This window comes from Echinops telfairi, unplaced genomic scaffold (genome assembly GCF_000313985.2).
Source record: "Echinops telfairi isolate 266 unplaced genomic scaffold, ASM31398v2 ScPeMD7_7400;HRSCAF=8409, whole genome shotgun sequence".
Taxonomy (NCBI): Eukaryota; Metazoa; Chordata; class Mammalia; order Afrosoricida; family Tenrecidae; genus Echinops; species Echinops telfairi.
The window spans coordinates 23,248,924-23,276,537 of NW_022111300.1; the positions used below are offsets into that span (position 1 = coordinate 23,248,924).

The following is a 27,614-nucleotide window of genomic DNA, read 5'->3' on the forward strand; positions in this document are numbered from 1 at the left end:
CAGGTTCACGTCAAGGTCTTCCAGTTGGCTGGTGGGTCTGACTGAGGGCACGTTTCTCAGAGCACATTTCTTTCTTGGTCATCTTTTGGTTTTTCTTTTCAGCACGTTGCGTCTCTCTTTGGCCCTGGTGTTGGGAGTTCTCTTAGCTCCCGGGATGTCGCCCTTCCTCAGAAAGTTCTGAAGCAGAGCGCCATTTATTGTGTCTTTAGCGGTGTGATCCAGCTGGGCAGGCCCCGGTCACTGGCAATGCAGACAGTGGGTAGAGGTTCCGGGGACCCTTACGCTTTCCTCTCTTGGACCCGTCTTTGAGCCAGGGCTTCTGCCCAGCTGCCTGCACGTAGCCTCCAGTCCAGGCTGGCAAAGAGCAGAGTCAAGGACTAGAGAATCACAAGAGACCAAATTTCATCCCAACCGAGAGAGGTCGATGCCCCCTTTCCTGCTGAGTCTCCCACTGAGATTCGGGAGGATGAGCACACTACCACTGCTGTAACCAGGACCCTTTGAGCTCAGGGCTGTATTTCTGTGGACAGAGAAACACCCCACTATGGCCCAGTCAATTCCTACGCACAGTAGCCCTACTGGCCAAAGTAGAACTGCCAAGGCTGTACATCACAGTGGAAGCAGATCACCATAGCTCTCTCCCTTCAGGGTGGTTGGTGTATTTGAACCACTGACCTTTGGGTTAGCTGCCAAGCACTTAGCCACAAGGGCACCAAGGTTAGGATCTTGCTGTGATTCACAAGGAACTGGTTTCTTGAGCTAGTTCAGAAACGTAAGGTGCATCACCCCGTAAAAACAGTGTCTCAGCAGGAACAACCAGAAGTCTAATTCCAGGAACTGCTGGAGAAGGAACACAGGATTCTGATTTGGGGCCCTGACCGCCACCCCCTCACCCCGTGCCTCTCTCCTCGGCAGGGTTCCTCTTGGAGAACATGTGAGCGCTCACATTTATTAGATGCAACTGAAATCTTGTTTTATTTCTTGTCTCGCATACCAGCGGGTGTAGCCATGCTAGCTGCTAAGTGGACTTTCCTGGAGAAAGAGAACCGTGGCGTCTCAAGGATCCTTTAGGGAAAGCAGCTGTCTGACAAACTATTAGATTAGTCCCTGGCCCTGACTGATACACAGCACAGCCCCATCAGCTCGACTTTGCCAAAGTGGGGTTTGAAAATACCCAGGGATGTTTGCACTAATCCCAGGAAGAAAATTACCCCTGCATTTTATTTAAATAGCTTTTCCTTATTTATCCTGAAGCCATTATGCAAGCTTTGGTAAGGGAAGCGGAGAGTGGCCCTAGGCCAAGGGCTCTGGGAATGAAGGCCGTGGGATACAATAAAGGACAGGGCCTAAGTCTCTCACGCACGCTTTCATCTCCTGAACAGCGGTGTCTTACCATTTACCTAGCCCTTCGCTTCTCCTAGAACTCATTAAAGATGTGCAGTGGCCTCTTTTAAAAACAGCTAGGCCTCACTCCTGCCACCCACAGGACACAGGGACAGGAAGACAGGGAGAACTGAAAGTCACTTCCCTGAGCCATTGCATTTCAGAAGCCCTTTGGAAGAGGGCCACCATCACTGGCTCCTCAGAGATGCCAGGGTGATTGGCCAGAACAGGCAGAGCTAGCAGCAACAGCAGCTCTCTGATTCCGTTGGGCCTAGTTTAAACCTGTCATGATTTTCAAGAAATTTTTTTTTTCCTTAGAAAGAAAATAAAGCCCAAGAGAGGAAGCTATCTACAGACAGTGCCATGTACCGGGACGGTCTGGGAGGCAGCGGTGGATAGACACAGGAGAGGGTCTTTGAAGGGGGAGGTGGTGGTTAATAATTAATGCCTGGGATCTGGGGCAAATCAGGCCAGATCCTCTCAGACCGGAAACAGACTCAGTACCACCTGGGCCCTGGAGAAGGGATCCAACGCGGGGAGTATAATCTTTCACTATCGGCCGGGACACTTAGGGAGCAAGAAGTCAACATCAGACCCCAGGAAGAATCTTCCAGGAAGAGAGCCAGATGCCAGCAGAGTTTTGAAGTGTTTGGCTTGTCTGTTCAGATAGAACGTTCTCCAAATGAGGAACCAGCACAGTAAAGCTAGCGTGTGCGCCCTCCTTGTCTGTCTGTCTGCCAGGCCCTCATTTGACCCAGAGTGGGGGTTCATGGCAGGAGGAGCGGCAAAATAACACAACAAAAGGCAATCTTCCTGCCAGTCCTTCTTGTCTCCCAGAGCTGTCTGAGACTGAGGCAGAGGTCCCTCCAGGGGCAGCTTGGAAAGAGCAAAGGATCTTCTCCGCAGGCACTGAGAGGGTCTTGCTGTCTTTGCTCCAGAGTGCTAATGCTGCACATTCGTTTCTACGTCCAGGAATGTACCATCCGTACAAGAGAGATGGAGACTAGTCCCATTCTAATCCCGTGGTCTCACCCACCTCGGTCTTCTTGGATACAAGCAGAGCAGTCATGGCTGCCCCATCAGGTGGTCCTGAGGGTTCGTAGAGAGACCCGTGGCAGGTACCTTAGGTGGTCAAGTGTCCCGTTCCTACCACCCTTCCTCTCTTCCGGGCTCATCTCTTGCCCAAGACTACCCAATGGTGGCAGGAATGAGTACCCAGGTTGCAGTCACACAAGAGCCCCACCCAGTGACCCTTTTCTGCCATCAGCCACCTCGAAATTTTCGACTGAATGGAAAAGTTTCAAGAGTAAGAGTTGCCTTGTGTCTCTCAACCAGCTCTCCCTGATGTTAGCACCTTGAATAAGCACAGTATAATTTTTCAAAACTGTAAAGTTAACATTTCAGGACCTTGGCGTTTTTAGAAGCACTTCCCAATTGTTTTGTAGAGCATCCATCAATTTGGGGGAGCCTCTGTTTTTAATGGACAGGATTTGGGGGGGGATAAATGTGGGGGGAAATACAAGAAAAGTAGTGCAGATGGTTAAATAACTGTCCTTACCAGACAACCAAGCAAAAAGCAGAATCCAGCCTCAAATCCTTGAAAACTACAGATCTTAACACAATTCCCCACATTGAAGTCCAAAAGGGGGACCTAACTGGCCCAGCCAGGTTGGTTCCACTCAGTAGTCAGGTTCCACAAAGAACAGGGCAAGTGTAAATGGACCGTTTTCAACACCAGCAGAGCTTACTGCCTCTTAACGTATGACCCTGCATTGAAGTCACTTTCAAGTTCTGAAATTAGTCCCCATAATCCTCGGGGTACTATTCTCTCTCTCTATCTCTCTCTCTCTGTCTTTCTCTCTTTCACTCTCTCTCTCTTACACACACACACACACCGCCGTCAGGTCAATTCTGACTCTTGGTGACCCCCTAGGACAAGGTAGAACTGCTCTTGTGGGTTTCCAAGACTGTAACTCTTGATGGGAGTAGAGAGCCTTGTCTTTTCCCATGGAGTTGAGGTTAGCAGCCCAACACATAACCAGTACACCACCGCCCCATGCAATATCTAAAATCTGAGAGGTGAAAAAAAATTATTTTCAAGTGACATTAAACATTGATGATCCAGAGGTGAGCGCACAGACGGGCTGCTGGCCCTTGGCAGGAAAGCTCTGCTGATGCACTCAATAGGAAAGGTTGCCCACAAGCGGCCAGCCTGGCATTACCTGGGCACAAGCTCTCCCCCCAAAGCACTTGCTGTGTGCCATTGACGTCAACTCTCTGGTTTGATGCGCTCACTCTCCACAGCGAGGTGACAGGAAGCCCATCTCACAGGGTCTCCTGGCAGACTGGAGAAAATAATGCAGGCATACAGAGAGTGACCCCAGGGTGCTTCACAAGATTTATTGTTAAGTTCAGTTCTGAGGTCATAGAATGAGGGGTGGGTGTGGCAGGCAGGGAGAGAGGGAGGGAAGAGAGAGAGAGAGAATATGCATGGCTGTCCCTGAGTCTGCAGGATGACAGCAGAGATGCCCAGTGTCAACCCCCTCCTACTCCCCACTCCCCACCCCGGCTGAGACTGAAGCTGTCACAGTGGCTAGGGCACAGCGCATCCCCTGGCACCAGCAGAGTGACCCGTGCTGTGAGGGGACGGACCCCTGGGGCAGGCGGGAGAAGTCTTGGGGGTCAGGGAGAAGGGTGGAGAGCAGCTAGGAGACAACATTCAAGCAGGAAGCAGAAATGGGGCGTGCAAAGGATGTAACTATGCTATTATCAGACCTCCGTCCAGCCCCCACCAGCACCCCCAACACTCGGGAAGATCCTGCACTTGGGGGAAGACTCGTTTGCACTGTGGAAGTTTCACTGTGGAAATGCGGTCTGTACTTCCATCTCCCACCAACCTGTTTGTACTCCCCTCTTTCTCTTATTTCCCCAACCTCCTTTTTGCTTTCTAGAAACTTCCTGAGAGTAGGAATCCCTGTCCAGACACGATCTGCTACCCTGGGCATTTTCCCTCAAACTGTGTCACTGCCCCACCCCACCCAACCCCCACCCTCACCCCCACCTTCTTAGTCCATCTGGTGACACTAAGGCACTAATCCCAACCCTGAGCTCAGGGCGGGTGCTCAGTATTGCTGCTGGCCTCACATGTGACCTGGGACACAGCCTCACTTCCCACAGCCTTTCAAGTAGTAAAGCGAATTGACTCTGGCTCCTTCGCAGAAGGAAGGAGTTGACTGAATTTCTTGGCCCTAAGAGGTGAGTATATGTCTAAGAGAACTTCTCTACCTGGTCATGAAGCCCCACCGAGAATCCGTTCCCATCGACAGGGCCAGGTCTTGTACGAAGAGCCACCTTTGCAGGGACGCGTCTGACAAGAGGAAATGGTGCCTGCACCAGCCTCTCCCCCCAGCAGAGACCCTGGCCCAGCGGGGGAGGAGGCTCTCTGGTCTGCAGCCTCAAAACAGAGGCGGATGACCCAGGAGGACAAGGGCGGGAGGGGGTGGGGGCTATGTGTGCAGTCAGGGGGCGAGGCCGGGGTGGGCACCACTCAGCTTTGTTCTGTTCTTGGAGGTTGTCCCAGACAGGCCGGCCCACTGCCCCCCTCTTCTAGGTAGACGATTGCATGTGCTTCAGGTGGTGGCGGCCACAGTCAGTTCTTTAAATGAAATGAATACTACAGGCGCAGGGCTAAGGTGCTAAAGCCACGTCTTCCGATGCCTGAGTGGGCCACCATCTGTGGAGTCTGTGTCTGTCATCTGGGCCGGGCCAGCTCCTGAGACATACAAAGATTGTGCTCCTAGACAGGGTTCATGCCCCCATGTGGGTGAGCTAATGCAACTTGTGATGCCCAGCTGGTACAGCCCGAACTTTTGCACGCAGTATTTTGTCTCTTGGTTTAGAGGGCTTAGCGGGCCTTTCTACTCAAGAATGGCAGGCATTCTATCTTCTGTCATGCCATTAGAATGGTTTTCTTTCTCTAGCAAACACTTTATGGAGTTGTTTAAAGAACAGAAGAGGTTATTACAAACTAGTATTTTTATTGCTGCCTCATAGAACAAATTCCATTACTCAGTTCAATGTCATCTGCCTCCAGCCAAGGCTTGGGAGCCAAACATTTTGTCTGGATGAGTTAGACACTCAATCCAGAGCCCACAGGGGAGGCAGTGAGCAAGCTCATGAGCAGCTGCAGATGGAAGGTTCTTCGGCCCAAAGCTGGGTTTGGGAATACAGTAGTATGTGCGGCTTGATTGGGGCCCTCCTCACCACAGATCCTTGTGTGTCTATAAAACAAAACAAACAAAAAATCCCCATGCTTAATGCCTTCTGTCAGATCTTCAGTTCTAGGAGTTAAATGCTGAGCACACAGTAGGTTCATCATAAATAATCCTGAGCCCTGGGAGAGAAGATGTTGCATATTAATAGCAACTCCGAGCTGTTGAATCTGCTGTGGTCCTGGTCTACCTGGTCCTTTGCAGCCTACGTGAGCTGCTGTCCCAGGGATGATGAAGCGTGGTAGAAGGAGGAGTGTTGCCTGCAGAGGTTCACTGGGTGGTCCCTTGACCTCCTGGGAAGCCTAGGAGACCCACCCGTGTCCCCTGCTCACCGAGGGGAGGAGCAGAGCTGCGTCTGGGCAGGGCAGATGGGAAGACCCTGAGGGTAAGCTTTCTATTCCTCTCTCTACACGCTGGTCTGGAGCCTGTCCTTGTCACCTCACGGACTCTGGCAGATTTAAGATGTAACGAGGAAGGGGGCTCCAGAGCGCCCATCTTCTGAAAACAGAGCAGATGCCCTCAACTCTGAATGACCTTTAAGGAGACATAGAACAGACGACACACCATGTGTGCGTTCAGAGCCCTGTAATTAGATGCCCTTTCAAATGAAAGGACTTTTCTTGGAAGGGATAACGTCTCCTCTTTCACCCTGATCCAGCCTTTCTTTTCGATGTTGAAACTGCTCAACGCTCAACAATGGGAGGGGAGTCATCGCGCCAAACTAAACACGAGGCTGGTTCCAAGTTGCTGGACTCTGAGCGCGCCTCCACCTGTCCACTGTAGCCGTCGCTGAACGGGGTCAGAGGCCCAGCTTTTGAGCCGAGTGTGTTTTGCTGCAGAGAGCAACCTCCGCATCTCCCTGTAGGAAGCTGGCAGTGTTCTCCTTGGCTTCTCGTCCACAAGGAGTCACTGGAGGCCCGTTCAGATGAAGACCTACCGCGCTCGCTCGTGGGGATGGGGAAACGGCTCCGACTGCTGCCCTTCCTTGCCCTGGGTCCTATCAAGACCTGCCGCGGTGGGACCAGCGGCTCTGGGCTCTGTCCCAACCTTGGTACCGATCCTGCAGCTTTGCAGGGTGGTTTGCTGCTGCTGAACCCTCACTGTGCCCTGGTGATCTCACCTAATGTACATCCCTGGGACTCAGTTTCCCCTTCTCTACGGTGACTGTCCCAGCTCTGGCTCTTCTCCGACCAGATGCTGTGTGTTCCCATTTCTTAGACACTCTGGGGGCGTGGACCTCTCCTCCCTTCGCCCCTTTCTGAGCTCCTCTTCCTCTAGGCTCTCCACACCAGAGGCCTTGGCATCTTTGGGTCAGCCCATTGCCCCTCAAGGTGTGTCTTGTCCTGGCAGGTAGACTGCTGCTGCCCCACCCACCAGGGCTCTCCGTCAGGAGGACAGTGTGGTGCCTCTCTGACCCTCGCTGATTCCCTGGGCGCCCCTGGGAAGGGGCCGGGGGTGGATTGGCGTAGTGACTGTCACCCACCTCACTGGTAATGTCTTCTTCTCTTTCTGCTTCCTTTCCCTCTGTGCTGTGGGGAACACTGCAGTGCGAAGGACCCTGAAGAGCGGCCTGACTGCAGAAGAGGCCAGAGCCCTGGGTCTCGTCGGCACCTCGGAGCTACAGCTGTGACACCTGTCAGGGTGCCCTGAGAAGCGTACCCGAGGAGGGTGAAAACGCTTGCTCATGAGACCGGCCAGTGGGGGGAGGGGATGCGGTACATCGCCACCCAACCGTTCCGGCAAGAAACACTCACTCTAGGTGTCGCCGCATGACCTGTCCTGTGCAACGTGCGTCCGTGTGCATCATTAGGAGCCGCCTTCATGTAATCTTTTTCGTCGTGTCAGCCGTGTTTCTCTCGTTTCCTCCAAGACCTGGTTTCATAGCCCCAAAGTATGATGCCTCTTCTGGGCAGGGAGCATCCCTTCGAAGGACCCCAACACTTCGGTCACCGTCTCGATAGGAACCTGAGGCCCTTGGTTGGACTAGAATCACAGACTGGGTCTCCATCACACCAATGTATCCAGATGTGCGCTCCAGAGTGGAACACAGAAGAAAGCACAGCCTGCCGACCAGTTGTGGGTTTTAGTTGTACTAAATGTTTATACAGATTCCTAAGTGTACACCGCGTTTCAAATACTAAATAAAGAGTTTACTGTCATAAGCAGAACTTTTTCTTCTCCTGGGTACAGGGCTTTAAACAGCCACAAAATCTCACCTCTTTCTGCATCAACAAAACCTATGCTCGGTTTCCGAAGAAGGAGCCTAGCTCAGAAAGACCGCCCTAGGCTTTCATTAGTAGAGTTGAAGCACCAAAGGAGGGTCCCCTATTAGAACTCCTAACATAAGTAGGCCCAAGTCCTGGCAGTGGCTTATTCTCACGTACACGGGGTCGCTGTGAGCCAGGGACTGACTGCACAGCACCCAACAGCAAGTCTTACTGGAGGATGTGTTCACAGAAGTCTAACACATATCACCTAATCCACGTGGTTCGTTTGCTCCATTAGGATGGAGAACTAAAAATCAGAGTAACGTTTTAAAAATCTGTACTTTTCTGCAACTTGCTTCTTAGGTGTTCAAAACAAAACAAAACAAAACTTAGTGTTCGCATTTAGTAAAGAACCCAAACAACATGGACGTTTTAAGCTTTGTCCACAGAGAACCTCAGCGTCACAAATTCTGGTCCTGGGTCCTCGGGCACAGGTCATCCAGCCAAGGTTTCCAGAGGGGACAGCGTTCGGGGCACTGAGAGGGCTGGGATGGGAAGTGGCCGGGTCTCTCCGCAGATGCCTCTTGCCTGAGTTACAACGTTCGTTCGCATGAAGAACTTCTGCCTCCCAAGATGTTTCCGAAGGTGAGACGTTCCAGCAGGTATGTAGGGGTTAAAGATCATCCATCACTACTTCTGTTTGTTCTGGCTCCGGGTCTTTCTCCTCGTGCAGGTCCCTGAGAACTTGTGATTTATAGTGAATGTGCAGTGAATGTGCAGTCATGTTACCCAGAAAGCCAAAGAAACTACTTTCATGCCATAGACCTCTCCGCCACGTCTCCCCTGTTTCCAGCACCTCCCTGAGAGGGAGGGGAAGGTCTTTCCAGCAGACCTTTGCCAAACGCTACAGGGTGGCTGGGAGCGCCCCCAAGAGAGGCTGCAACCTGCAGGTCAAGTCTGTATGGGGACAGACCATGGACTATGGTTAATCACCTTTGTTTTTACAGGGATCCATAGGTTATTAATACCTGTTTTCCTGAAGGTTCTAAATAACATGTCATTTTCCACATGTGGCTTAGCGCTTTGTGAGCGCATATGCCTGTTGCTTTGGCACCAAACACAAACACACACTATCTTAGGATGGTGATGTGCAAACAAAGGAGAGATGCATGTTGGTCCCACTGTCGAAGATTTCCACACCCTTCCTTGGAGTCTGTGGTGGTGTACTGAGAGTTACTGCTGTTAAAGAGTTGGGGGAGGTGGGGACTGCATCAATCAAATGCTATTTTTAGGAACTAAAACTATCTCAGAATCAGCAAACAAGGTCAGCTAGTTTTCTTGGTTCCAGCTAGGTAAAGAGTCTCCCTATGAGGGACAGCAACCTGAACAGCTCCGCAGTAGATTGAGAAGAAACTAGAGCAGGGATTGCCAAACTAGTCTGCACAGCAGATTTACCCGGCTGGGTGTGGGAGCGGGGACCTGAAGAAACCCTGCTGCCTCGGACACACAGAGATTGCCATTCTGCTGGTCTGGAATGCAACCTGGATTTGGAATCTTTCATTGATCCTCTACCTCCCCATGTTCCCCGATCTCATGATTCTCAAGTTTGAAAGCCCCTGAGTTTCCAACTCATTACAACTGTGAAGTGTGCTGTGATGAACATTGGAGCACAGATGTCTGGCCGTGGTTTGTTTCTTGCCTCTTCTGGGTATATGCCCAGTAGGGGGATTGCTGTGTTGTATGGTAGCTCAATTTCCATCTATTTTAGATATCGCCAGATCGATTTCCATCGTGGCTGTACATACCTACAGGTCCACCAGCAGTGGATGAGAGTTCCTATCTCACCACAGCCCATCCAACACTTGTTGCTTTCTAATTTTTTGAATTGGGCTATCTTTGAGGGTGTTAGGTGGTATCTCATTGTTGTTTTAATTTGCATTTCTCTTATGGCTAATGATTGGTAACATTTTCTCATATGTTTATTGGCCATTCGAAGTTCTGCCCTTGTGAAACTAATGTTCAGATCCTTTTGCCTACTTCCTCAGTGGGCAAATAGGTTTTTTTCTTTTTGGAAGCTAGCAGAGTGTTGTAGATTTTAGTAATAAGACCTTTGTCTGATGTGTCATTGCTAAAGATGTTTTCCCAGTCCATGGGCTGTCTTATCACTCTCTTGGTGAATTCTTTCGATGTACACAGGTGTTTTATCTTCAATATATTCCACTTGTCAATTTGTGACCCATCTATATTTGTGTCCTTCCCTTTTTCTGATAGCCTATATATTCCCTGTGCCAAAGTTCTCAGGTTGGTCCCAATTCCCTCATTGATGGCCCTAATAGTTGGGGGTTTTCCCTCAAGGTCTGTGATCCACGACTTTCTTCTTGTGCATGGAGTTAGGTAAGGGCCTTGCTTCATTTTTCTGCATGTAGATATCCATTTTTTCCAGCACCACTTGGTGAAGAGAGCATCTGCTTCCCATTTGATATTTTGGGGACCCTTATCAAAGATCAGTTGTCTGTATGCTGATGATTATATTTCTGGATTTTCAGTTCCTTTCCATTGGTTTGAGTATCTGTCATTATACCAATACCATGTGGTTTTGACCACTGTGACTGTATAATATGTGCTAAAATCAGGTAAAGCAAGCCCTCCCACTCTGTCCTTCTTGAGGAGTTCTCTGCTAATTCTAAAAATGAAGATTTATTACTTAAAAACCAATAAAGGAAAAGAAAAACTTGAAAAAATAATCAAGATAAGATTGGAGGGCGAAAAGAATAAGGATAAAGATAAATCACGTAAAGAATAAGAGTATAGATAAATCATGATTGCCTAATTATTCAAGTTGTTAATTATTAGAATTGCATGATACATGGAGATGCTTATTCTACTTTGTAACATATATATATATAAAACCCTAAAGACTTTCATTGGTCCTTTTGTTCCAATCATTATATATGTTGCTAGATTTAAAAGATTGAGTTTAAAACAGACTGTTCTCCATGTAGTAACAGCACAACCACCCAAACCCATAAGGCAGCAAATTTCAGACTCGGCATCGTTTTCACCATTGGGTTTAATGAGGAATGTCTAGAGTCATTCCTAGCACATCTTATTTAGTGGGTTTGGAGGGCAATCTCTGTTGGGACAGTGGTGAAGAACTTGGCTTCTAACTGAAAGGGTGATGATTCAAACCCACCAGGGGAAAGATAGGGCATACTACTTCTATTAAGGTTACAGTCTATGGAGTGGTTCCACTCTGGGCTATAGGGTCACTGAGTCAGAATTGAATTGGTGGCAATGGGTTTGGTTTGGGTTGGTTGGAGGGCAATCTGGCTAGCATAGTTGCAACATACCAGCCCAGTGATATTGACACACGTTCAAGTTTGGGAAGCTGATTTTAGGAACAGAGTCTATGGAATATCATGTGTAAGCTTTTTGTCTCCCATGCTTGCTGATGTCCCTGTTCTAGGATTCAAGCAGCATCACTGCACCACAAGGCACTCTGCCACTGTTCTCACAGCGTGACTCCAGCACAGTGTCTTTCTCCAGGGCAGTGGATTGACAGTAGATCCCACTTCCAGAGTGAATTGTTCTAGTCTTAAAACACAACCCCCTTGGGCAAATGTTCTCCGCCAACTACAGATTGTCTGAAGCAAGTTTTTTTTTTTTTTTTTTAACATTTTATTAGGGGCTCATACAACTGTTATCCCAATCCATACACACATCAATTGTGTAAAGCACATTTGTACATCGTTTCTCAAAACATTTTCTCTCCATTTAAACCACCGACATTAGGTCCTCATTTTCCCCCTCCCTCCCCGCTCCCCCCTCCCGCATGTGCCCTTGATAGTTTATAAATGGGTATTTTGTCATATCTGAAGCAAGTTTTTTGCCTGAAGCACTCCCTACCCACTTTGCCAGGGCCAGCTTCATGGGCCTGCGATACCTGCAATCACATAGGGCCCAAACTGAGAAGGTCCCACACTCAGTTTAGTGCTCCTCTGTCCTGACATCTGGCTAATGTTTCCTAGAAACTTGTGTTCAGTAAGGCAGGTCGGATGTGACCATGGAGCATAGACAGGAGGAGATAGGCGCAGTGTGCCCACCACTCCTTGCCCATTGACGTCGAGCCTTCCGGGTGATGTCTGTGAGCAGAGTGCTAGTGGACCCACAATTCAGGAGAATACAGAGTCAAGTGAATGAAGCGCATCTACAATGGAGTGCATGATGATATGGAGAGCCCCAGGAAGCCATGACAGCTGATGGAAACCAGAATCATTTCCAGTGCAAAACAGGCAATGCTGTTCTGAGAAACACGAACGACGGAGGAATCTCAGTACATCCAGATTCCTCCGCTGCTTCTGTTGTGGACCAGGACTGACGTAGAAGTAAATCCGGGGGGCTCCACGGATGGGGGAGGTGTGGGTAGGGTTTCTGCCACATTGGAAAATGACATGATTTATACAATCCGGCACCCTCTGCCTGCTAAGGGCCTAGATGGCGTGCCTGCTGGCCTGGGTGCTATTAGAGGTCAGGGCACCTGACCCAGGAGTCCATGCCAGCTCTGATGGTGACGAGGTCAAGGTGCTTGTTCCAGGAATTCTTCTGGGTTAAGAGGGTGGCTGGGGACAGGCAGGGTGGCTGGTTATGGAAGGAGTTTCCACCTGTACAGGGGTAGCCAGTGACCTGGCCCTGCATGTTCTGGTGGTCTGATGAAGGGGAGTCCACACACCTCCAGATGTGGGGGGATTGCTCCCAGCACCTGATCCACAAGGGCAAGACCCGATCTTAGGAAGGGCAGGGCAGGAGGGTGTCATGGGCTGCTAGTTAGACGAGGGTGGGGGCTGACAATTCTTCTGGCTACAAGGATAACAGTGTGGAAAGCAATGAAGGATCCCACCTTTGCTGTGCCAGGCCACTGCTCATTAGCATAGGTTCCCAAACTTATTTGGCAATACTGACCCCTTTCAGACAGCAAAATTACAGTCCTCAGCATCTCACTGGCAATTAAAAACCTTCGTGCTATATATAGCCCATAGTCCAGGAAAAAGTGTAGGTCGTCTCTACCTTTGCAGCCCCCGTAGATTGTTCCAGGGTCCCTACGAAGTAGTATTGTCCACTTTGGGAAACACTGGTCCAGATGGAATGTTGCTTGCAAATGTTCAAGATGGCCCTGCTCATCTGGCTGGACAACTCACCTGTCTATCTCCTTTCTGGCCATTTTTGTTCAGTTACTTCTCCTAGTCAGTGTTCCATCCACTTCTTTATCCTTTCCTCTGAAGCTCAGAGGAAGCGCTTCTTCTGTGCGCTTCACTTGTCTTGGGTCTTTATTGTAGAGGGTCTGTCTATGTTGCTCATCTTACATGGTCAGCCATCTTGCCAGAAGTCTCAATGATCTGACTTCCAAATCCTCTCTGACTGACTCATCTTAGGGAGCATTCAAATCCTGAATCTCTTATCGGGGGTTGTTGGTTCTCCCTTTAATCTGCTCTGGAAAACTGAACCCCAATGATTGTTTTAGCAACTTGGTCCCGAGTTATTCTTTCCTGTCACTCTGATTCCCCTGATGCTCTTGGAGAAATTGGTACATGGATCTATTCCAGCATATACTGGTGGATTTGAAGGGATATGTGGTCAGCTTAACAGTGACTGCAAGATACTCAGATCCGAATCCCTGAAACACTTTATATGGTAAGAGAGACTTTGCAGACATCATTAAGCTAAGAATCTTGAGCTAGGGAGATTATCTTGGATTCTCTGACTGGCTCTAAATGCAATCAAAAGTGTCCTTATATGAAGTTAGGTAAGGGAAACCTGACTACAGAAGGCAATGTGGTGATAGAAGCCAAGTGATTTGAAGATGCCACAATAATGGCTTTGAAGATACAGAGAGGCCAAGTACCAAGGAATGCACGGATTTATGCTCTAGAATCGGAGAAAACTAGGCAATGGAGTCTCCCCTAGAGTCCCAAGAAGGGCGTGGCTCTACCAACACTTCAGTTTCAGCCCACTCAAGGGATTCTGAATTTCTGACCCACAGCCATGTAAGAGAGCAGACGGTATTGTTTTAAGTCACTACGCTTGTGGCCATTTGTTAGAGCAGCTGTGGGAAACAAATACAGATAACGGTTATAGCAGCTATTTATACAACTCTCCCAGCTGTATGAGGTAGTCATTGAACGAATGGTTACAAACGAACTCCAAGTTCTTTGTTTTATCCACAGCCGCTATAGCGTTCAAAAGAGCAACGGAGACTTTACAAAGAGTAATCAAGATCTAAGGTTATTTGTAAAAAATGTTGAAGAATTTCCTGTATTTGCATTGAACCAAGTTCTTAAAAGAAGAAATCCATCATGACTGTATTTATTATAACAGTCTGGGTACAACCAGGAGATGAAAACCACACAGCAGGCTAAACTAAGAAAGTATCATATAAGGCATTGTTAACTATGATGAAATAAAAGGAAGCTATGTGGTATACAGGGCCGAGAGGACGTTGTGAAGGGCAAACTTGGGAAGATTCAGACCTTGTTGGTGATGTGGCTCAGCTCACCAGATGGTAGAGCAGTTTGCTGGTTTGTTCAGGCCAAAGCGGGCCTGCAGTCTCTGGGAAAGCAAGTCAGCCTCCTCGCATCGTGGCAGGGTAGCAGGCAATGAGTGTGCATACAGGGTGGGCTGCTCGGTGGCCACACAAAGGCTTGCAGTGGGAGTCAGGGGGCTGGTGGGGGCCTTCAGGAACTGGCTTTCAGGTCAAGAGGGCAGCAGAAAGGTTATCACCAGGCCATGGCTGCAAAGTCACCGAGAGCTGTGTTTGGGGCTCATGGTTACAGAAAGCGCCACTGAATGTCCTCAGCTTCACCCCCGACCCCCTAATTTACAGCTGGAAACTCTACGAGCCTCGTGCTTCTGCGATGTGTCTCCTGAGAAAGTTTAATATCATGTTCATGTTAAAGGGGAACAAAAGTGGCTTAAAGGAATTTTGTTATACATTAACAGGCTCTCTTGGAGTTGAGACAATAAATGACACATTTGCATGCACATATACTAGACTTCCAGAAGTTCATGAAATAATTCTGTTAGCCGTCAACTCCATTTTTTTGCCAGGAACTTTTGAAGTCCCTCTTGTAAATTCCTGGCCAGTTATTCATAATTAATGCTAAAACATGACTCATAAAATATGAAAATATTTATGAAAATATGAAAGTTTATTTCAGTTTCCTTAAAATGGAAGTGGGGTGGCAACTGCCCCCTGCCCTGGACGAGAACTCTAGCAAGGCAGCATTTAAGGACGTCTCACACTGCTATGACCTCTGTCCCTGGAGACCAGGTTGGTTCCATGGGAAGGGGTCCCTCCCTTGCCGCTCCAATGTTTCTGACGTGCTGTATTGGCGAAGTTCATGAAGGATGAATTCAGGAACCATTGAGCCCATCAAAAATGTTGTTGCAAGTAACAGAAGCAGACTCTTGGAGGCCAAGGCAGAAAAGTTTATTAGAAGGATGCGGTGAACAGTGTGGGCCAATCGGTAAGGAAACAGGGCTAGACTTCTCAAACCAGCCATTGCCTTGAAAACAAACACATTCGGCAGCTGGGCAGGGGATGATAGCAGATCAAAAGAAATAGAACCAAATGGAATGTATAAATCTTGACTAGTCTGAGCAAAAAGAGTGCAGGGGGACAGGTATAAAATATACTTTGGGGGTACAATCGGGAAATCCAAATATGAGCCACATACTCCAGGATGGCCTTTTCTTAGACACGATCTTGTCATGGTGAGATGAAGAGAAATCCTTCCTTCTTGGGAGATGATGAAGTATTTACTAAGAAAAATGATGAAACCTGAAACTTGAAATTTCCAGTAATTCGACTATAAACATGTAATAAAAAACACTGCCATCCAGACAAGTTGGGCTCATTGTGACTCTGTGGGATAGAACAGCACTTCATAAGTGCTATTTCTGAGGCTGTAAATCTGTACAACTTCCAGTAGGAAGCCTCGGCTTTCTCTTGTGGAATGGTGGGTGGGCTTGAACTACTGACATTTCAGTGAGCAGACTGATGCTTAACCCACCAGGGCACCGGGCTGTATATCTGTATTTGTGTTTGTGCCTGTATCAGTGAGCATCGAGTGTGGCGGACAATGTACTGAACCATGGTTAAAGCCAGGTGGCCAATTTATGAGTATTTATTGTACTTAAAAAACATATGTACGTAAGTGCATTTTTGAGATAAACAAACATAAATAAAGACAAAGAATTTTCTATTTTCAAAAAGGGTTGAGTGGCTCAGAGAACCGTGGAGAAGGATGAAGAACCAGTCTCAGGGGCAATTAATGCCTAAAATGACGCCCCAGACCAGCTCTAAGGAGAATCCTGCCATGCCCTGACCTGGTGTGTGCTGCCGCTGCTGCTTCCGGACCTAAGGTTTCCAGCTGAATGTGGCTGTGCTGCCAGTCTCAGCCCTTCTATGCGGCTCGGTGGTTTTCCACTTTGCCGACCTATTAGCACCACCTGAGTGCTAATGAAGGATACTGGGCCCAGACATCCACCTGCATTGGGTTGAAGTGGGGCCCGGACTCCCAGGTAGTTCCAGTATGCAGAAAGGTCTGCCGCCCTCTGGAATATAGAAATGACCCATTTGGAGGAAAACATTCAGGTTTGGTAGCCCAAAGCCCTAGCATTTCTAAATGAATCATTGCTCAGTGTGTCAGAACTGAAACAATTAAATTGGAACGGATGAATTATTTTGTATCGGGAAGATCTAAAACAGTCCTTTCATGGTTAAACAAAACAAAACAAACACCGCTGAAAGGATCAGGCTGAATTGTAAATGGTTAGTGTAATGTAATGTAACTTAAGGGGGGCTGCCATTTTACATACTTCCCAAGGCTGACTTAGACGCCAGACTCTACAGCAGATGACTCAGCTGTTAACATGAACTCCGTGTTTGGAGCAAAGGCAGAGGGCATTAGGACCTCAAGGCTTGGAGAGAGTCTAAAACGGAGAAAGCAGCCAGCCCACGTGGTCTGCCCCTGCCCACTTGGCCTGTCCCACAGCTCAGCGGGAAACAAAGAAACGTTCGTGAATGTGAATGTACAGCACAGTCCCATTCCAGAGCCCTGGCTCACCAAAGGTAAACCTTTCCACCTTGTTTCCCTCTGGGGCTGTGGAAAGTGAGTGAGTGAGTGAGTGAGTGAGTGTGTGTGTGTGTGTGTCAGGGGGAGGATGGAAGCCTGACTGTCTAGCACTACATACAGCGATTAAAAAAAGCAAACAACTTTTATAAAGACTCAAGATGTTTCAGAGCAGACGTGGAGGTGGAGAACCCCGGGCCTGCTCTCAGCACTGCGGCTGGGTTAGGAGACAGGGAGTGGATGAGCAGGGAGAGGTGGTGGAGGCAGGAAGCCAAGCCAATCACTGGAGGCCGGGAGGAAAGCAGGAGCGGCCAGCGAGGGCTGAGATGGACAACTGCTACAGCCTCTGCCCCTGCCTCCTCCTCCCTCCGGGGCTCCTGCACAAAAACGGCAGCCACCATGGATCGTGGGGCTGGGTGCGTTCCCTGCGGGGAAGGAGAAAGGGAACCTGGCTCCTGTCCACTGCCCCTGCTCCAGAGTGAGAAACTATATTCCCAAATCCCTGTTTGAAAACCTGAGCAGCAGTCTGCAGAAATTCCACGAGATGTGGTGGGCAGCTTCGGAATGATGTTGCATCAAATATCGGGCCTGTGTGTGGCTGGCCTCTGTGCTATCCATGATGGGAGGACCAAGCCAATTCACACTAGTAATGTGGCCAGTGCAAATGGAGAATTAAAATTTTTAATATAAATGCTCACAGCCACTTTTGACTTCTAGGTCAAAACCAGTAGGTCCTTCAGGGTTCTTCTCTTTCACTACTGAGAGAAAATGGGGGTGGGGGGGTGTAAGTAGGGGGGAAGAAACTGGGAGAGCGTCCACAGATCCCAGCATCATCCACGTTTCCGGAGGTGGGGTCTGAGGGAAGCGGAATGAGGGGAGGAATCTTGAGATTTCAGAGAGCTCTGGGAACCCATGGGAGTCAAGTGTTGAGGATCTTGGTCCCTCGCTCAGACAGGCTGAGGCTTGTGGCGCACACAGAGAAGCAGAGGCGTGGGCTACCCTGGGGGGAAGATGCCCGGAGCTCACCAGGCTGGCATAGCTGGCAGGGAGCTGGAGGTGGAGGGCTTACTTCTGGACAGCGCTTCCAGAGCTCACTTCCGGACAGTGCTTCCAGAGCTCAGGGAGGACCTGGAGGTGGAGGCGGCTGGCAGCCCTTTCTGGGCACCAGCAGACAGCACAAGCCCTTTCTTTTTGGGGATGATGGGCTTGTTCTTGCTTCTGAACACTTTGCTGGGATCCAGCTTGTTCACGAAGGAGTCGGTCTCTTCTGCGAGCAGGTCTGTGTTGTAGGTGATGGGCTTGTACATGCTGAACCATTGCTGTAAGGCAGAAGTGGGAGAGAGGGTCAGGAGTCCAGAGATGGACTTTAGGGGAGTCAAAGCAGAGAAGCAGAGACAGGGGTGGGGGAGCCATAGCTCAGAGAGACCCGTCTATGAAGAACTGCCTTGCAAAGCTGTTCGCACTGGCTTTGGCTCAGTGATGACAGAGCCATCAACTCTGGCACCCTGTCCCTCACACAACCCTCTCTGAAGCCCTGGACCTTTCAGAGAATTAGAAACCTGAGCACACCCTAAGCCTGGGGCGCTGCATCTCCGGTCCCTAGGAGTCAGCAGCCTTTCCGTTGTTCTGCCCGCTGCTTAGCCTCGGCCCCTCCCAGGTGGGTTAGACTGTCTCCTCTCCTGGGAAGCTGTGAGCAGAGCCTCAGCCCAGCTGCCAGGGTTGGCCTTCTCTTCCTTACTGGCTCTTTGGGCAGTGGAGGGCAAAGGGTATGCCCACCTACTGACCTTTCCCTGACCACAACCTCCCCGACCAGTGACCAGCAGCATGTTGTCACGGTGGTACGCTGGAGGAACGTGCACTGATGGGGACTGAGCTCCAAGAGAAGGAAGGCACAAGGTGAGCCTCCGATGGCATTCCTGCGCTAGGCACACGGGGCAGGCTGACGGTGTGGATGCACGCGTGCTGTCTGCTGGGAAGGCCGTGAGGCCAAGGCTGCCTTCACAGAAGCACAGCAGCAGTGCGAGCAGGGGGCCCAGGGGTTCTCCAGCCTTTCTGTGTGCACAGGAGGCCCACCTTAAATAATCTCACTGAAGCCCCAGCCCCAAATCCGCTCTCCCAGGTGGTTCTGAGAGAACCATGCACGGGAACCACTTAACTCGATGGGTATCATATGCGGTGGTCTGCCTCTGTTGGCATCGGGTGCCTGGCTTATTGAAAATGCAGGTGCTGGGCTCCCCGGAGACCCTCTGAACCAGATAGTGAAGTGGGGAATCTGCAATTGAAGCCTTTCCTCTGATTCCTGACACACAACCCAGTTTGAGATCACAGGGGTCTTTGCCTTACCTTGGCCTGTGGGCTAATGCCATAGCTGGTGAAGGCGTACTGCCACTGGGGCAGGCCCAGGTGAGTGATGAGCAGGCGGTAATAGGCGGTGAAGGTGTCTGTGAGATGATGCCAGTACAGCGCTCTGTCCAGGAACCAGATCTCGACGTCACGTGCTGACGCTGAAAGAGCAGACAGAGGAACTAAAGGATGAGGACGGCGGACACGTCCCCTCACCAAAATCGAAACTCACGGCCACTGAGTCGATTCCAACTCAGGGCACCCCCACCCCCCGGGGTTTCCAAGACTGTAAGTCTTTACAGAAGTATACAGCGTCATCCTTCTTTCACAGGTGCTCCTGGCAGTTTGAACGGCTGCCCTTGAGGTAACCGCTGTACCATCAAGCTCCAATGGGGACTCATAGTTTAAGGGGAAAAAAAAAGGTCCAAGAGTAGAGAGCATGAAATAAAAAGTAAACGTCAGCATTTTTCTTCTAACCTCCCAGCTCCCTTCTCTGGTGGCCACGGCTGCCAGTTTCTCTTTCACAGACTCTCCAGGGACTCATTGGGGGTTCTGTCCATCGGGAAGCACATTCGGGCTATCAGCACCTCTCCCTCAAGCACATACACTGTTGACTCCGCTTTCCTGCCAGAGAAACACTCCGAATGGCCTGGCTTTCATGGAGAGGTCTGTCTTCCGTCTGGCTCCAGTCACAAGGCTGGGGGACGCCACCTCGGAGGAGCCCAGACCAGCCCCTCCCCTGGGCTGGTGAGCGGGAGGGCCTGGGCCCACGTGTCCTCCTCTCCAGCTCTCTTCCTCTTCACATCCATTTTCACTTGCATCCAGTCATTCCGCTAAACCACCTTCCCGATGCCCTGCTCTCTTCCCCAGGGTCCTCACTTTGGAAAGCTTTTCCAGAAGCAAGCAACTGGTTTTCTGGTTTGCTCTCCTCCGCACTCACCCAACTGACAGCTAGCACTGCCCTGTCCCATGGCACCCATTTGCTTGGACACTCCCTTCACCCCATCAAATCCCTCTCACGTCATATCTGACTCCCACTCATCCTGGAAGGCTACTTGGCTGACAACTTCTCCAGCTGAAAGGCTCTCTTCTCCTCTGAAGACCATAATGGACAGACTATAACCTGGTGCCCGTGTCTTCTTCAGGGAGCCCTGGTGGCATAGCGGGTTATAAGTTGGGCCGCAGTTACAAGGTCAACAGCAGTTCAAAACCACTGCCTGCACCTTGAGAAAACAGATGGCTCTCTACCCCGGGAAAGAGTTACGGTGCGGGCAAGCAACAGGAGCAGCCCTTAGGGTGGCTGTCGGTCAGAGTGGACTTGACGGCACTGGCTTGGCGTCTTCGTAGCCCTCCCAGGCAGAGCTGCTGGAAGAGGCCCGGCTCTGGAGGTTCACAGGCTGTAGGCTTCAGTCACTGCCCAGTGAGCAAGATCGTTCCCCTTGATTTCCTATCTGAGGGTCTTAGCTTTTATGAATTAGCCCAGGGACAGAGCACAGGACAGAGAGAACGGGCTTCCAGATGCTGATCTACTGCACGAATCAACTAAGTCTAGAACAGAATGACTCTTTCATTGTCTTCGGTTCTTCCTTCACATTATCTTGACCCTGTGCACTGTTTGGCAATAACTCACAAGTGAGAATGGCTTAAAAAGACTCTTGTCTTGGCTTAGAGGCGGGTTCTCAGAGAACATCAAAGAGGCCTCTGGGTCTTGGCGCCAGCAGGAATGCTAGCAGCGTCTCAGGCCACAGAAGCGTGTCCTGTACCGTGATGGCTGGTGAGAAGGAGCAGCCAAGGCCACACTCAAATGACACGACCAGTAAGTAAATGGGTCTCACCTGGTTTCCCATGCTTGTAGACAAGGCAAACTTTGCCGTTTCCATTGCAAGAATCCAGCTCAAATATCACACTGCGAGAGTCAAAGTGAGGCTTCTCTGGCTGGTCCTCCCCAGCTGCAAACATACAAGGAAGTGGTAATGTCCAAAGACACTCCTGGAAATTTGGACTTATCCGTCCAGCTTGGGTAAGATGAAAATGACAGGTGAGTGGAGAAGGCCGTACCTCAGGCATATTCTTACACAGGACTTTCGAATGTTGGCCAAATGATTACTATCCTTGACATGCCTGGTTTCACCTGTGGGCGAGGCCGCCCATCAGGGCCCCCATCACCAATTAATAGTGTCCGGGAACCTAAGGGAGGGTGGCACTTGGAGAACCAACCCAACGCTTGGCATGGAGACTTTATAAAGGAGGAGTAATCTGAATGGCCTGATGCTAAAATTTTTTTTAAACTATTTCTCAAGACAACTGGTTTCCTCTCACTTATAGTGTTTAAGGTCTTCTGATTAGAATCCACGTTTCCTGTCTAATAGGTGTATTTTTAATATTTCACCATAATGTTATAGAATGCTAAGTCTGGTTCAGTTGGCAATACCTATTTAGAAACCAGGTCGCATGGAAAAAGTTACTCTGTAATAGTAGTATGAGGGTCACGTGTGAGGATTTACAAACCAAAGAGAGATTAGAAATTTCATTACAATATTTTTATTTATATCTGACCATAAATTTAAAAACAAAAATAAACTAATATCGAGTTGATTACAACTCATAAGACCTTCTAGGGAAAAGCAAAGTTGAACTGCAGCCTGTTTGTTTCCAGGTCTATAAATCTTCACGGGAGTTGAAAGCCTTATTTTTTCTTCCCTGGAGCAGCTGGTAGGTTTGAACTGCTAACCTTATAGTTAGCAGCCCCAAGTAGCCCACTACACCACCAAAGTGCTATATGTCTGTACATATACATATTCTATATACATGCATGAATATTTATATTTCTAATTTACATTTAAATTTTATGTTCAAGATTGCTTACTGTAGAATGGGGCATCTTTGATTTATCCTAACAATTTGCACATTTCTTTGGATTTCCTACAGATATAATGATATCAACTGTAAATAAGGCCTGAGCCTGCGTGTTGGTTCATCCTAGACAGCTTGGATACAGCGGGTGCCAGACACGCCTTTCGCCCGCCCTGGCTCTGTGGGACAAGAAGGCGCCTGGCCTTAGCTCCGCCCTCTGTTGAGATTGACTCGTTACCCAGTCAATTTTGACTCGTCCAGCCTCAAGGGCAGGAAGACTCAGCTCAACAATTCCTGTGCCTTTTAGGGGTTAGAGAGCTTCAGCACAAACATATGAAGCCAACGTGACCCTCTGTCCCTACATCTCAGAGTGACAGGCTCTTCCCAGGATTCATCACTTTGGAGCGTTACTGCTGGACCCTCTGGTGCCATTCTCCAATCGCTCGTCCAGTTGAAGGGAAATAAACCTCCAATCACTTCTCTCCCAGGATTTCAATGAACCCCCAAGGCCTTAGTATGGAAGACAGTGCTAGTTGTCTACTCAGCAGTATTTACTCCCCTTTCTCACTAGTTAGGCCCTAATTTTGTTTGTGGAGGCACTGGTACACACTTCAAAATACTGGCTGCCTCAGACTCGCATGACGCTGTCCTGTTTCTGCCAAGGGGAAGCAAGCAGAAATTTTTCTGGGAGGGGTATCTGAGAAAATGATTGTTCTCTTTATAAAAAGGGTAGTCTAAGAGGCACTTGTTTTTGTGCTTAGGCGTTTATTCTTTTTTCCTGCTGGGAACATATGCTGGACGTCCGGAGGGAGAGCCCACATTCCTCAGCCGTAGGGATGAAAGCCATACCAAAGGCTGTGTACTGGGAAGCCAGGGGGAACTCTCACTGACGTCCTCAAGCATCTCTTTAGCCCTAGACTCCTTGCTATGAGAAGAAACTCTCCTAGTACGTTTAGAAACGTCTCACTGGGGTTCTGCTTTATGCATTCAAACCTGCTTCTGACAGAAGTCCTCCTCACGTCTACTCATTTGCTCATGGGTCTTAGCAGCCACTTGACTATGAGCCAGTTTACTTAGATGTGGCAAATGTGCAGGAAAGAAGAGGCTACCCCATGGTTGCCTTTAGACTGCCACGTTCCCTGAATGCTCTTCATAAAGTAAGGTCGAGGGAAGCTGGATCGAAAACATTTCTTCTTACACCAAGTATTCATGACAAGCCTGTTATATGCCAGGCACTGATTGGCGTACTGGGAACAAAAGAGACCAAGTTCCAAATCCTGACATTTTTAATTCACAAAAACATTCTTTGTTGATAGAGGCTAGTCTTTATTTACTCTTGGGGTCCTAAGACCGGAAGGGGGTGATTTTGGTTTAGAGGCATATACTACAATGTCTCAAGGAGTCTTGCAGGGTTACATGTGAGGCTGCTAACCACAAACTCAGCAGATGGAATCCACTAGCCACTCTGCGGGAGAAAGATAAGGCTTTCTACGCCTCTAACGACCGACAACATAAAAAACCCACAGGGGTAGGTCTGTGCTATTCCCTGGGGTCACAGTGGGTCGGAATCGACTCCCGGGCAGTGGGTTATTACAGTGTCCCTGTGCCTTCCTGTACTCCCTGTGGTAAACAGGAAGCAAGCAGGATGACTTCTACGCCAAGCAGAAGTTCCTCTAAGTACCTTCGGCGATGTCATCCTCCAGGTCTGCAAGGGTTGGTGCACCGGGAAGTGAATACATGGAAGACTGGTTGAGTTGGGTCAGTTTGGAGATGCTGTTAATTACCATGCTGCCCAGCGGAATGACCTTCTCTGTGGGGACATTGAACACAATGAGAGACAAGGAGCAACAGCCTATTGCAGTACTCGGCACAAGGGCTTCAACTTGAGTCATCTAAAGCCCCACAATTGTTTCGTCTTTGGAATAAGGAATCAGATGAAAGGTAAAAATAAGCGAGTTCCTGCATTACAGTATGAAAAGAAAAGGGGAGGAAAGCATGTGGGTCACTGGTGAGTAGCCCCAATGCATTTGTTAGGGTGGAATGCTGGGAAATCTAGGCATGGGACCTTGTTTGGAAAAGGATTTAAAACTACTTCCCCGCCCTCTCTCCTTTGCTTCACCAGCATTCTGCACAGTGATGCTTTCCCCAGGAGCAGTGCTGTTGTTAGGGACCACGGAGTCACTGTGGACTCTTCCGAACCCCGTGTGGTGCTCTGGGCTGCAATCTTTACAGCAGCAGCAGGCCCAGGACTTTTCTCATAGAGAAAGCTGTTGAGTGGGTTCTAACTGCCAACCTTTCCGTGATTAGCTGAGTGCCTGTTAAAAGATTTCCCAATGCAAAATACTTGTCATTCCCTTTATTCCATGCACAGCCTTCTTGCTTGGTTCTAGTCTTCTGTGATTAGGGTGTAAAGGAGGCAGAGTGCACGTCTTATCTTGCAATATAGGGCAAAGGATGTATGTAGGCTGGCACACAACACTTAGAAAAAAACAGTAGTGGTCGAAGGCAGTAATGCCTTCAACATATATGTATATGCATGTATATATTTATATATATACACACACATACACACATTTTTTTATATGGTACATATAGAACGTCTAAGAAGAAAAGACCACTAAACAGGTAAACATCAGAAGCTGCCTCTACGGCCTTTTCTGTTACTGACTTAAGTGATTCTCTAAAGAATGGGCTAAGAACACTGGGGTTGGGAAGATGACATCAGAGAAAGTGCTGTTATTAGGAACAGGGACTCATTTACAAAATCTTCATGAAACACTTTCCCTCTGAGGCAGGCTTAGGGAAGGGCTAGACTTTCCCCTGGATGTGGGCAAGGTAGCACCTGACAATCAGTGTGGTCTCTGTGTCGGCTCGCTCACACCCAAAGGCCACGTTACAGATGATGATAAGGACAGTTTCTGGGTTATGGAGGAAATGACTGTAAGCTCCAAGCTGGCTAACTGTTCCTGGTTAAGCTATAAAAAGTGCTTCTGGTTGATGCTGTAAGATAGAGAAAGGCAGGCTTGGGAATCAATGAAAAACAGACCTCATCTTAAGAAACGGCCATCTACCTGAAAGCCACAAAGCCCACATGGAAGAAGCACACTAGCCTGTGTGATCATGAGGTGTCAATGGGACCAGGTATCAGTCATCAAAGACTTCAAACAAAAAATCATATTGATGTGAATGAGGCGGAAGGTAGAGGGAGACCCAAAGCCCATCTGTAGTCAATTGGACATCCCCCTTCAGAAGGGTCACAAGGAAGAGACGAGGCAGTCAGGGTGCAGTATAGCACCGACGAAACACATGTTTCCTCTACTTCTTTAATGCTCACCCCCACACCTACTATCATGACCCTGATTCTACCTTACAAATCCGGCTAGACCAGAGGATGTACACTGGTACAGATAAGAGCTCGCAACACAGGGAATCCAGGACAGATAAACCCCTCGGGACCAATAATGAGAGTAGTGATACCAGGAGGGTAAGGGTAAGGTGGGAGGAGTAAGGGGGAACTGATTGCAATGATCAACATACAACCCCCTCCCAGGGGTCGAAGAACAGAAAAGTGGGTGAAAGGAGATAGCGATCAGTGTAAGACATGAAAAAAAAATTAATTATCAAGGACTCATGAGGGTGGATGGGGGAGGGAGATAAAAAATGAGCCGATACCAAAGGCTCAAATTGAGAGAAAATGTTTTGAAAATGATGGCAATATATGTACAAATGTGCTTGACACAATGGATATATGTATGGATTGTGATAAGGGCTGTAAGGGCCCCCAATAAAATGATTTTATCTACATCTACAGAACAGAGTGCTCCCCACTTGGCCTGTGCCTCCTGTTCTGTAGATGTCTGGTCAGTGGAAGTCACTGCCCTCCTCGCCCCAGCAGTGGGAGGTACAAGTTGCTCCCCAAAGATCAAACTAGATCTAGGGACATGGTTGGAATCCAGAGACAATAAAGGTCTCTGGAGGGCTGAGAGATTTGTGCCAGGCACGGGCTTTTATCCAGCGGCTATAGAAGGGTTTCCTGGCTTATGAAATTTGACAGACACCTTACATAAATGCGCAAGGATGCCTTTCATGTCTACATAGTATCTGCAATCTCTGACATGTATGATGTAAGTTCCTACACCCACCATGAAGCAGACACCTCGGAAAAGGTAAGCTTGATGGAGGTTAATGATTACTGCTTTCTTCCACCCTCGCCCAATAGAAAACCTGTAAACAGTGCTTTCAGGGAAGTACTAGTTAGACTCTGACATGAGGTGAGAAGCAGGGGTTGAGTGAAATCCTGGTGGTATCTGTTCGCTCTGGGAGATGATCCCAGCTGGAACACTGCGCTTCAGGAACACCCATGGAAACCATCCAGATTCACAGGCTCAGACGTGGGAAAGGCCCTCAGAGTCATCTCATGCAACCTCCCAGCCAGGAAAACACTTCCCTCAGCAGGGAGGCAGACTCACCATCCAGCCTCACACTCCACGTCATGTGGAAGCCATTGGTCACCAGGTAAAAATTCTTCATATCCTCTGGCAATATACAGTTATTTTTCTGCAATCACAAGGCAGCTGAGTGTTAAGTCAGGGCTGGGGAAGTTTGCTTACCATGTTTCAGATCTGGAAACTTGGAAGACTACAATAACAATGCTGCAGAATGAGGTGAACAAAGCAGAGCCCCTCGTTTGATCTCTTTTCTGCCCCAGCAGAGAAGGGAGACCAGTGGTCTGTTCTGTTCTGATGCCTCAGTGGTGAGCGAGTGGAGCAAGAGCTCAACCGGAACTGGCTGAAGAGGAGGTTGAGGGGAAGACGGAGAGAGAGAACGTCCCAAGCCAAGTTTTAGAGTGCTAGAGCAAAGAAAGTATAGTCAGGTTTCAGATCTGACAATCCATTTTAGATCCAGGCTCATAAATTATTTTCTGAAACAAATTACTGGAAAAATGAGAACATTTTAAAAGTAGGGCATATGCACTTCTAGACCATTTAATGTAATCAGTCTATTCCAATAGTTGTGACAGTGCTGTACAATCAACAAAACCAAAACCAAACAAAAAATAAAAAACAAGATACATTAAAACATTCATATGGATAACACACCACCCAAGCTAGTGGCGGAGAGAACAAGGGAGTACATTACTACTCTTTTAGAAAGTATGAAGGACAAGCCGGAATCCTAATGAAACGGCTGTCATGTCTGTGACCAGTCTTCTCCAGCTAGGAAACCACTGGTGTGCTCGGAAGACAGAGCTCTCCCTTCCCTTCCCTGGGTCCCTACGGTGACTTGTTGACACTGTTATAGAGCAGTGGTCCTCAACCTTCCTAATGCCACGACTCTTTCATACGGTTCCTCATGTTGTGGGGACCCCCACCCATAGTATTATTTTTGTTGCTACTTCATAACTGTAATTTTGCTACTGTTATGAGTCG

General features: G+C 48.8%; 3 protein-coding genes and 1 long non-coding RNA gene across 5 annotated transcripts in view; 3 read left to right on the top strand and 1 right to left on the bottom strand.

The window, feature by feature from the left end:
• Positions 1-7,813, top strand: part of FHOD3 (formin homology 2 domain containing 3) — a 521,276-nt gene extending 513,463 nt beyond the window's left edge. Inside the window, 1 exon segment of the mRNA XM_004703087.3 lies at positions 7,202-7,813. Within this exon segment, the coding sequence (XP_004703144.3) occupies positions 7,202-7,284 (83 nt within the window). The 3' untranslated portion in view covers positions 7,285-7,813.
• Positions 7,814-15,327: 7,514 nt separating this feature from the next.
• The window catches only part of TPGS2 (tubulin polyglutamylase complex subunit 2), a 33,706-nt gene continuing 21,419 nt past the window's right edge, over positions 15,328-27,614 (bottom strand). The window contains exons 3-7 of the mRNA XM_004702961.2: positions 26,655-26,742; positions 23,867-23,995; positions 21,168-21,281; positions 19,333-19,493; positions 15,328-18,308 (exon numbers count right to left, since the gene is read on the bottom strand). Of these exons, the coding sequence (XP_004703018.1) occupies positions 18,081-18,308; positions 19,333-19,493; positions 21,168-21,281; positions 23,867-23,995; positions 26,655-26,742 (720 nt within the window). The 3' untranslated portion in view covers positions 15,328-18,080. The remainder of the gene's footprint in view (positions 18,309-19,332; positions 19,494-21,167; positions 21,282-23,866; positions 23,996-26,654; positions 26,743-27,614) is intronic.
• On the top strand, positions 20,841-24,521 carry LOC123522381. Its single transcript, XR_006680638.1, has 2 exons — positions 20,841-21,148; positions 23,889-24,521. It is a non-coding gene; the product is annotated as an uncharacterized LOC123522381 (long non-coding RNA).
• Positions 25,979-27,614, top strand: part of KIAA1328 (KIAA1328 ortholog) — a 294,794-nt gene continuing 293,158 nt past the window's right edge. The window contains exon 1 of one of the 2 annotated variants that reach the window (XM_045296078.1): positions 25,979-26,700. In XM_045296078.1, the coding sequence (XP_045152013.1) occupies positions 26,509-26,700 (192 nt within the window). In that variant the 5' untranslated portion in view covers positions 25,979-26,508. The remainder of the gene's footprint in view (positions 26,701-27,614) is intronic. The other variant, XM_045296079.1, reaches the window with a different exon arrangement.